Below are 11,313 nucleotides of genomic sequence, written 5' to 3'. Positions count from 1 at the left end.
ATGATTGAAATAACAAGTTAAGAAATAATAAATATAAAAAGCTAATGAGATTTTTTACTAATATATTTTACAAAATCCTTTTTGCTTTTATATTTTACTTACATTATAATTAACCATTTCAAATATGAATATTATTATTAGTTTTATCCTTTTCTTGTCATTAAAAAGGTGACATATGCTAAACAGTGAACACACACAATTTTTAAGGCACCATACGCAGTGACAATTAATTTATTTTCTGGCTGTCAGTCGAGGGGTTTAATCAAACTTTTAAGGGGGATGATCAGAATTTTTTCCGACCAAACTAGTCAATTTCCCTCGATTTGGATGGTTCAGTCTGTTTTAAACAGCTTGTACAACCCAATATAACACTAAGTCACTAACTAACCAACTATCATAAAACCATGATGGTTGTGTGAAGAAAGTTAAGACAAAACTATCAAAATACATTAACGGGTAAAAGAACAATGTAAAAATTTAAGGGTAAAGATAATAGTTTCCCGTGAAAAAAAGCAAAAAAAGAAAAGAAAAATATAAGAAAAAGACGAGTCTGCCCTTGACAGACGTATTTAATTCATAGGTTAGGCTTTTAGGTTTCGTTTTCACGGGAGAGTGCGCCGCTGCTAGTTACCGGAACCACCAGTATAGGTATGCCATTCTCCGTTATTTGCCGCCTTTTCATTTACTCTATGTTTCATATGCTCAGTTTTGTTTTTAGAATTAATGCAAATACTATGTGCATAATATTCAAATTGAATGACAACTGGATTATATATATGCATTTCGTTCATATTAGGGCTTTTGAATTTGAAATTTTGAAACACATCTGATCGTCTTGTCATGTAGCCATTTCTGTATTAGGAGTCATGAATGTTGGATTGGTTCTAAACATTGTGTACGGATTTAATCTTAAAACTATTGTTGGATTGTTAGACCATGGGGTGTGGGTTCGGGGAAGCCTATGTGGCAACCCATGGTCTTATAACTGAACCGGTTTTTGGTCAACATGGTCAAAACCGGTTACTCTTGGTAACTGGTTTTAGCATGTCTAAAATCCTAACCTATAAACCGGTGAAGTTTAACCGGTAACCGGTTTAAAAAAGTTCGATAAAGTGAAATTAAGTACTACATAAAATAGTATAAGATTAGAATACAAAGGGCTGTTAATGTACAAATGTAAAAAAGGATTTTACTAGGTGTGTAATTTTGATTTTTTTTCATGCTTAATTTTCATTTGTTATTTCCTTCGTGCGGAATTTGAAATCCTTCATGCCTAATTACTTTGTAAGCTAGAAGTCCTTTGTACATTAACTTACCCCTGTAAATTAAAGTCACTAAAGTTCTCTTTTTGTTTATCTTTAAATTTTAGAATTAACAAAATTTACACACACATGTACCATACATACACACACTTACATACCATACACACAGACATACCATGTACCAGTGTTATAGTAATCCCTAGTTGCTAGTCAGACGGTGTGGTAGGGACCAGCGATTAATCAGGATTTATCATGAATTAATCTGGATTAATTGTGATTAATCGGCGTCTAGTTGAGATTTTTACAACCATGCCATGTACACATCGGCTTCTTGTAGGTAAAACGGACAATATTGGTTGGGTTTTCTTAAAAGAAGTTTAATGTTTATTATCAGTCAACTTTCTAATTCTGCTTTTAGAATATCTATAGTGATTTACGATAGTATGATCTTGCTTAATCCTTTTTGTACTCATCAATATCCAATTATGATATTAATTTTGTTTACTTCATTAATTTCAGTTTGAGATTAATATAACTACTAGGAGGAGCTAAAGAATGGGTCGTGTACGAACCAAAACCGTTAAGAAATCCTCTAGAGTAGTGATCGAGAGGTACTACGGGAAAATGACTCTCGACTTCCATACCAACAAGAAGATTCTGGAAGAAGTGGCTATCATTCCATCGAAACGTCTTAGAAACAAGATTGCCGGCTTCTCTACTCATCTCATGAAGCGAATCCAGAAAGGACCCGTGAGGGGTATATCATTGAAGCTACAGGAGGAAGAGAGGGAGAGACGCATGGACTTTGTGCCTGATGAGTCTGCTATCAAAACTGATCTGATTGAAGTTGATAAAGAGACCATTGAAATGCTTAATGCTCTGGGAATGGGTGATCTTCCTGGTGTTGTCAAGGCTTCTGTTGAGCCACAGGCTTTGCCGTCAGTTCCCGCTTTTGGTCGGGGCGGTGGTGCAACAAGAAGATATTAAAAATGCGTTGTTTCTTTTGATTAAAGATTCATGTTTTTTGAGATGGTGATTGTGACTTGGTAAAACAGTTTAATTGGATCAACAATGAGCAGGTCCTCATTGTGATATTTTGTTGCTTAAATTCCAACATGGAAAAAGTATTACAAATTTGATTTTTTGGTTAACTTTCTTATCGACTTTTATGCGAGTTCCATTTACAGACGCGCGCGCGCACACACACATATATTGTATTCCAGTTTAATTGGATGATCAAATCACAGAATTACATACAAAGATTAACCAGTCAATGTATGAAATCTCACTACTGAAAAGCGCACATAAGGAAAAAGAAAACTGGAATACTAATATTGAAAGGTTGCAAACAGAACCAAGGGAAAAATGTAAGTCAGTTGATGATTTGAATAAAGATTTGGACCCTTTGAAGTTAAAGAAAGATGGAGTCACTGCTCAGCTTGATACACTTCGAGCCGAGAAAAGTTGTCAGGACAATATAGTACGAGAATTTGAGACCAACTTGAATTCACTACAACATGAGCACGAGAGGGTGCTTTTGTCATTTGATAACGCACAAAAGGTTAACAAATGAACTAAAACTGAAAGTGATGGAATTGGAACGAGAGGTTGACACGCAGAAGGAAGTTATGTCGGATACAGCCGAAGAGAAAAGGGAAGCTATACGGCAGCTATCGTTCTCATTGGAACATTACATGTCGGGATACAGACAACTTCGTCAAGCATTTGTTGTTGGAAACAAAAGGCATGCCTTTTTTAGTTTTTAAATTTGCATAATGTTGTTATTTCTATGAATTTTCAAGCAATAATTATATTTGTTGTTAGGACAAAAAAACAAAATATATATATATCGGCTCATCCGGTTTAAGATCTTTGGTTTGGACCCTTTGGTATTGTTATGTTGACACGGGTAGGGTTGCTTTTGTGACACGCATAATATTTGGGTATCTTATTAGTTGGCAAATTTCGATGATCATGTTCTGCCATCTTTTCTTTCTACACTTGTTAGCTTTAGAACAATAGTTCGCAAACGAGAATCTTTTCCTACGTTTGGGATCCGGACTAGTAAATTCTCAAAAGTAGCATGATCAGGCATAAAACCTCGGTTTATCATTTCTTCAAGAAATATCTCTGCCTCCTGACACTCGTTTTTCTTCAACAACTCTTGAACAAGAACATTGTATGTGACGCTATTTGGCAAACAACCATTTTCTTCCATCTTTCTAAGCAATTCTTTCGCTTTACCAAATAACCCTTCTTGGCAATACACGTTTATCATCACTGTATATGTCCTAACATTCGGTTTCAATCCTTTTAAACAGAGTTCATCAAACAGATCCATAGCCAAGCTAGGGTTCCCACATTTGCTACAACCGTCAATCAATAAATTATACAACCATACATCTTCCATCAGTTCTTTGCTTTCCAGTGATCGAAAGAGAGCCAAGGCATCAGAACACTGGGAGTTTTTGCACATTCCATGGAACAAGATACGATAGGTGCATATATTGGGAGCCGGACCCTTTTCTTGCATCGTGTTAAACAATTCTCTAGCCGCTGCAGGATTCCCTGATTCAAACAAACCTTGTAACATGCTACTATAAGTAACAACGTCAGGAATCAAACCCTTGTCTTGGATTTCTTGAAAGAGACGCCAGGCCTTGTGGATTCTCTTCTTCTTACAGTATCCATCTATGAGCCTGCTATATGTGATGATGTTGGGCACAATATCCCTTTCCATCATGCGATCTATAACTTTCTCTGCTTCATCTATTTCACCACGTAAACAATATCCATCAATTAGTGCACTATAAGTGATTACATCTGGATGTAGTCCTCTTCGTACCATTGCTTGTACAGCAAGCTCTGCATCTTTTACAGATCCTTTCTTACAAAAAGAATCCACCAAGATATTAAATGTATCCACTCTTGGATATACTCCTTCCTCCTCCATATCTCTCAACATTTGTGCAGCTTCTGTCTCTCTACCAAAGTTACACAGACCATGAATCAAAGAGTTGTAAGTGATAACACTTGCAATGACGCCTTTTTGGGTCATGATGGCAAATAGTTCTAACGCACGATCAACCATCTTGTCTTTGCAAAGGCTGTCAATGACTGCATTGTACTGTTCTACATATGGTTTACATTTACAAGAGACTGATTCCATGAACCTGAGCAGTTCAAGGGCCTTGCTAGTGTGACCTACTTTACACAGTCCATTAATAACGATTCCAAACGTAATCTGATCAGGCTCACAAACTTTCTCTCTAAGCAGTTTCTTGAACAACTCAACCGCTTCAAAAACTCGATCAGCAAGAACAAGCCCATTAATGAGAGTGTTATAGGTGGACAAAGTGGGTGAATAACCTTGCTTGAAAAGGGTTGCTAGTAAGGCAAAACCATAAGAAACTTGATTCAACCGGCAATGACAGTTGATAGATATATTCATGGCATAAAGATCACTAGGAATACCCATCAAATTTACTTTCTTAAAAAGTGAAAGAGCAGTGGAGTATTGCTTATCCTTTACAATAACAGAAATCAACTGAGTAAATTTGATGATGGAAGGTGGAGGTTGTCTTTGAAGCATTTCATCAAACAGTTGGAGGGCGTCATTCACCTTGGTGGGTCCTGAACCATTTTTAAGATGGAGAATTCTTTGGTTGAGATGAGAGGTTGAAGGTGAAGCAGTAGAGTAATAACGAAGTCCAATTCTTCTCGTGCAGTTCATCAACCTTACTTTCATTTATCTAATCAATCAGACTGAAGAGAAACCTATTTGACCGAATGAAAGAGGGGGGATAAACGATTTCTACTAAAAGACTCATATATAAAATTAAAAATAAAAACAAACAAGTATGTTATAACTAGTTGGATACTATGATAGAGCCGACCCGAAGGGTGGGCGGGATGGGTGGCGGCTCAGGGCCCAAACCCATCGGGGGCCCAATTTTTTTTCGTTTTTTATTAGTTTTACACTGTAAAGTTATAGGGTTAGGATCAAATACAAAGGATAAAATAAATAAGAAGGGTAAGAAGGATTCTATTCCATTAATCTTAGATTTGGACGGTTGAGATTAGTTGTGGGGAAAAAAGATAATAGAAGAGCACAAAGGGAATCCTATATTTATGGATTTTCTCTCTCCACATGCAAGACACAATGCAATTCCCCCATCGATTTAAAACGTCCATAACTTTTTCATACGACATTTTAAAAAAAATTCACTATAATAACGAGCGTTTTTTATCTTTAATATGAGTACCATATTATCATATAAAAATAAAATAAAAAATTTCATTTTTACTGCGGGTTTTTTTTTTTTTTTTTTTGCATTGTGTTAAAGGTTCAGGTCATTGTGTCTTTTAACTGGGTTTTGGTCAGTAGAGTTTCTATACATTGTGTTATTATCAAAACATATAACACAATGTTAATTTGGGTTCTATCCATTGCGTTTTTATAAGAACATATAACACAATAAATGACACAATGAAGATGGTGTTATATCTTAGTTTTCTATAAATTGTGTTATTAGTTCAGGTCATTGTGTTTAATATGATATTCATTGTGTTTTAATATGTTGTCCATTGTATTTTAATAATTTGTTCAATTTTTTTTATTATCTTTGTTCATTGTGTTTTAGTTTGTTGTGTATTGTGTTTTTAGTTTGTTTTCCATTGTGTCTTCATCTGCTCTCCATTGTGGCTTTTATCTGTTGTCATTAATTGTGTCTTTTATCTGTTGTCATCAATTGTGTTTTTATTTAGTCTGCTAATTATTGTGTTATATGTTATCGCCATTGTGTTATACGTTATGGTTATTGTGTTTTAGTATGTTGTCCATTGTGTCTTTATCTGTTGTCATTGATTGTGTTTTTGATCTACTTTACATTGTGTTTTACATCATGTCCATTGTATTATTATCAAAACCTATAACACAATGTTAATTTGGGTTCTATCCATTGCGTTTTTATAAGAAACTATAACATAATATATGACACAATGAAGATAGTGTTATATCTGGGTTTTCTATAAATTGTGTTATTAGTTCAGGTCATCGTGTTTGATATGTTATTTATTGTGTTTTAATATGTTGTCCATTGTGTTTAAATAATTTGTTCAATTTTTTTATTATCTTTGTTCATTGTGTTTTAGTTTGTTGTGTATTGTGTTTTTAGTTTGTTTTCCACTGTGTTTTCATCTGCTCTCCATTGTGTCTTTTATTTGCTGTCATTAATTGTGTCTTTTATCTGTTGTCATCAATTGTGTTTTTATTTAGTCTGATACTTATTGTGTTATATGTTATCGCCATTGTGTTATACGTTATGGTCATTGTGTTTTAGTATGTTGTCCATTGTGTCTTTATCTGTTGTCATTGATTGTGTTTTTTATCTACTTTACATTGTGTTTTACATCATGTCAATTGTGTAATATGTAACTGGGTTTTTGAATTTTTTTTGAAAAATATAACAATATGGTACTCATATTAAAGATAAATAAACGCTCGATTTTATAGTATAATTTTTTTAAAAAAACAAATGGTGTATAAAAAGTTACGGACGTTTAAAAATTGGGGGCGAAATAACATGTGACTTGCATGTGGATATTCTCTTTTCTCTTGTAGACAAAATTACCATTTCCATTTAATTTCTCATAGGACACTTGTCACTGTCTGGTGGTTTCTTACCCTTCTTATTTTTAAATACTTTGTATTATAACTCAACCCGTAAGTTATAATATATACGTAATGAACTGGAAAAAATACCATCATAAAGCACTTGGTTCGCTGGTTTGAAAGTCACTTTAATAATAAGAAGACATGGGTTCTAATCCCAGCGTCCAGAGTTTTGTTTTTCTTTTTGTTTCTTATCTATTGCCTAATTTTGTCAATTCTGTTCGCACATGGCCTAAAGATTTTCGAACATTTTCGGAGACGGCACTAATACCTGAATTTACAAAAATTATACCTTTAGTCCCAACAATGTCTAATTAGTTATATATGTTGTATAATTTGTGCGTAATTATATATATATATATATATATATATATATATATATATATAGTGGGGATCCTACGGAAAGTGTGTTTTTCCTAAAAAGTGTAAAAAGTCATAAAACACAATAATTTCAGGCATAAAACACACCTAAAACTCACAAATAATAGAATGAATATTACTAAAACACCATATTCAAACTCTAATAGTCCATAAAAACTTCAAACACACCATCGTAGAACTATGAATATAAAACACACAATGCTAAACAACATAAAACACAATAATATTTGTCATTCCACAATCAGAGCTTTAACATCTAAAACACAACACAAAACCCACATACATGATGTTTCAGTGATCTTCATCATATTATTTTTGGGTTTTTGGTGTGTTTTATGGTTCACATTATGGTGTTTTATGACTTTTTACACTTTTTAGGAAATTTGGACTTTCTGGCCAACTCCTATCCTATATATATATATATATATATATAGAGGATAAGGTTCATGCGAGAACCACCTTTATTGCGAGAACCGCGAGAACCAATGTGGACACAACCTAAACTAGCTAAAAAAACCTACCCCCCCCCCCAAAAAAAAAAATACCTAAACCCCCCTCCCTTGACCCCCCAAAAACCTAACCCCCCCCAAGCTAAAATGCTAAAAACTAAACCCCCAAAAAAACCTAAAAAATAAATAAAAAATCTAATTTTTTTATAATATTTTTTATGTTAAAATCGCTACTTTTAGTAGCCAATTTTTTTTAAATTAAATTTTTTTTGCTACTAAAAGTAGCGATTTTTTTAATTAAAAAATATAAAAAAAAACTTGTGTGTTTTTTAGGTATTTTTTTGTTGTGTTCACATTGGTTCTCGCAATAAAGGGTGGTTCCTAACGGATCTTTGTCATATATATATATATATATATAGAGAGAGAGAGAGAGAGAGAGAAACAGGTTCAGGATAAAACGCTCAAAAGTGTGAGAACGGCGAGAATGCTTCCTGGCCTAACATGTGTCCCGCGTCATAGAGAAGGGCGAAGGAGCTTTTTTGTCTTTTCATTCTTCTTTTATTTTCTCAACGCGGTATTATATTTTATGGCGTCTAAGTTTTTTTAGCGTTAATCGTATTTTTAAACTTTTTGGCGTTGAATTAATTGTTTATGTGGCACATATATAAGTTTTTGGCGTTATAGAGTTTTCTGGTTAAATTTTTTAGCGTTATGGCGTGTTGTATAATAATTCACTACGAGTCTCTAATATTTGCATATGATTACAATAAGACGAATTTTTTTGGTGTTTAGTGAATGTTTTGGCGTTTAATAACCTTTTCAAGGTTTTTTTTTTTGCCAGCAGCTTTTCTCCCAGTTTCCATACTTCTAACTTTTTGGTGTTTGTAGTTTTTGGCGTATATTATAATAATGTTATTTTTTATAGAGAACTAGTTAACAAATCAACATATAACTTGATATCATAATAATATAAAATGAAAACTAAAATAATAAAAAATTGGAATCTAATTTCTCTTCCAAATCTTCACTGTCATCAGCCTCTATCCTCTTGAATTTGTTTTGGCGTGTTGAACATTTTTTGAATAGTTTTGCTAGTTGCCAACTTTCCTACATAAACCCCGTCTTTTTCAGAAAAAAGCTGCTTAGTGGCATCCTGTTTTTTGGTGTGATATTATTGTTTAGCGGCATGTAATTGAAGATCAACTCTTGTTTGATGTTATTTGTAATAATGGAGTCCAAACAAGCATTTTTACACTTTAGTTGAACCCTTTCTTCCATGACTATAATCATCAAGAAGAAAGCTCACATGATGGCATATCACTGTCATCAGTCTCTTTTTCTTGAATATTTGTCCATCTCATCCAGCAAGATATTATTGAGTTACCCCCCTCAGGAAAAGAATGCATTTCAGTGAAAGCTTTGACATCTGTGGCATTTTAAAGGGAGTGGTTTCTAGAGGATATGGTGTTTTTGTGTTTTTCTGTGTGTGATTAATTTCATTGTGTATAGACCCTCTCTTATAGGAGTTTTCTGGCGCGTAGTTTAGGCGGGAATTTTTATTGTAATAAATGATAGTTATAAAGTAACTGTCTTTCAGTTACTGTATTTTGTATTTACTGTGTTGATCAGGTTTTATCAATTTATAGGTTTTAGGCGTCCCATCTTCTAAGTTTGGCGTTTTTTTAAATGGCCCTATGCAGACTATCATGACCAAATACAATAACGGAGTAAATAAAATAGTAAGGAGGACAGCATTTTTTGTTATTTATGGCGTTTTGTTAGGGTAAACCATGTTTAGTATTATTTTGGCGTTTTGCTAATAAAGATAGTAATATATCATTTAATTATCTTAAAAAAAGAAGATTACATAGAAGAAAAAAAAAGAGGAAAAAAAATTTAAAATCCTTCATCAGAAGTTACTTTATCCGAATAGTATCCATCACTTGTGTCATCTTCTTCCTCCTCGGATTCTTCATCTTGATCTTCATCCATGTCATCACATTAATCTTCATCAGCTTCTTGTTCCTGAAGATTTTGAAGTCTCCACCTGAACATGTCTTGCATTAACTCCAATTTTGAGTCTATTTCTGGGTTGGTACAGGTGGCGTTATGTAATTCTTCCATGAAACCCAGTCGCTGCTTTGTCATGATGTTCTCTAGCCAGTAGTCTTGCTGCTCTCCGCTGTCGTATGTAATCGTCACCATGTCTGTTTCATCATCAAAACGCCATGATGTCATGACAGGGTCTGGCTTCACATTTCCTGGGTCTGGCTTCATATTTCCTTTGATTAGTTCAAATTTGCTGGTTAATGCTTTCATAAACATATGCGTTTCATGGCATTCATTGTCTAGAGCGATGCCAATGGATAGGATTTGCCTCTGTATCTCTTCTTTCATCTTCAGAATAGCCCTGATCGTCTTAACAGACACCCTCCATCTGTTGTCAAAATGGATGACGTATCGCCTGATCCCCAGAGTGTATCTCCACGAAACGATTGTTGCCATTTTTGGTGTTTTGTTTAATTTGGCGTTTTTTTTGGTTAAAGGTGTTTTTTTGCAGAAAATGGATAGATTGAAGTGATTATGGAAGCTACTGTTTCCGTTTGTTTATATAATGATGTTTTTGGCGCGTAATTTAGGAGGGAATTTCTTCTAATAAATGTTAATAACTGAAATTCAGTTATTTGTGTTGTTTCATCTTCCTGTAATATTCAACGCGTTTTATTTTTAATTTCTGGTGTTTTGCTTTTAATAGCGTTTTATTTTTATATGACGTTTTATCATATGATGATGGCGTTTTGAATATGAGGGTAAAAAGACCCTTTTACCCTTAATGAAGCGCCTCCCACCTAATAATATTGATGTTATTTACGAAAACGTCACCGCGCAATCTAGTCCATGGATTGTTTTGATCGGACGATCCATAATCGTTCTCACACTTTTCACCGTTTTCTTCAAATCCCGACCCTATATATATATATATATATATATATAGGGAGAAGATCATGCGAGAACCACCTCTTATTGCGAGAACCAATGTGAACACAACCAAAAAATGCCTAAAAATAGCTAAAAATCACACAAATAATTTTTTTTTTTTAAATATTTTTATATAAAAATCGCTACTTTTCGAAGCAAAAAAAAAATATAATTTTTTTTTGCCACTAAAAGTAGCGATTTGAGCATAAAAAATATCCAAAAAAAATTTAGATTTTTTTTTATTTTTTAAGATTTTTTTAGGTTTTGTGGGGGTTTAGTTTTTAGCATTTTAGCTTGGGGGGGGAGGGGTTTAGGTTTTTGGGGGGTGGGGGAGGGGGTTTAGGTTTTTTTTTTTTTTTTTTTTGTTGGGGGGGGGGGGTTAGGTTTTTTTTAGGTTTTTTGGTAGTTTTAGTATTTAGCATTTAGCTTGGGGGGGGGGGGTTAGGTTTTTGGGGGGTGGGGGAGGGGGTTTAGGTTTTTTTTTGGGGGGGGGGGTGGGGGTTAGTTTTTTTTTATAGGTTTTTTGGGGGTTTTAGTTTTTAGCATTTAGCCTGGGGGGGGTTAGTTT

The 11,313-nt window shown here is 34.0% G+C and overlaps 2 protein-coding genes across 2 annotated transcripts; one reads left to right on the top strand and one right to left on the bottom strand.

Moving 5' to 3' along the window:
* The first annotated feature begins 510 nt into the window (after positions 1–510).
* LOC110890655 (40S ribosomal protein S17) lies at positions 511–2,429 on the top strand. The gene is made up of 2 exons (XM_022138274.2): positions 511–648; positions 1,782–2,429. Exon 2 carries the CDS (start codon positions 1,818–1,820, stop codon positions 2,247–2,249), a length of 432 nt encoding a protein of 143 aa, XP_021993966.1. The 5' UTR covers positions 511–648; positions 1,782–1,817; the 3' UTR covers positions 2,250–2,429.
* Positions 2,430–3,192: 763 nt separating this feature from the next.
* LOC110888527 (putative pentatricopeptide repeat-containing protein At1g12700, mitochondrial) lies at positions 3,193–5,073 on the bottom strand. The gene has a single exon (XM_022136051.2). The coding sequence runs from the start codon at positions 5,008–5,010 to the stop codon at positions 3,235–3,237; it is 1,776 nt and encodes a 591-aa protein (XP_021991743.1). The 5' UTR covers positions 5,011–5,073; the 3' UTR covers positions 3,193–3,234.
* Between the last annotated feature and the right edge of the window lie 6,240 nt (positions 5,074–11,313).

The sequence above is a fragment of the Helianthus annuus genome, chromosome 14 (assembly GCF_002127325.2).
Source record: "Helianthus annuus cultivar XRQ/B chromosome 14, HanXRQr2.0-SUNRISE, whole genome shotgun sequence".
In the NCBI taxonomy this organism is placed as follows: Eukaryota; Viridiplantae; Streptophyta; class Magnoliopsida; order Asterales; family Asteraceae; genus Helianthus; species Helianthus annuus.
Note: the sequence above shows the minus strand (reverse complement) of the source record. Positions and strands in the feature narration are given on the sequence as shown.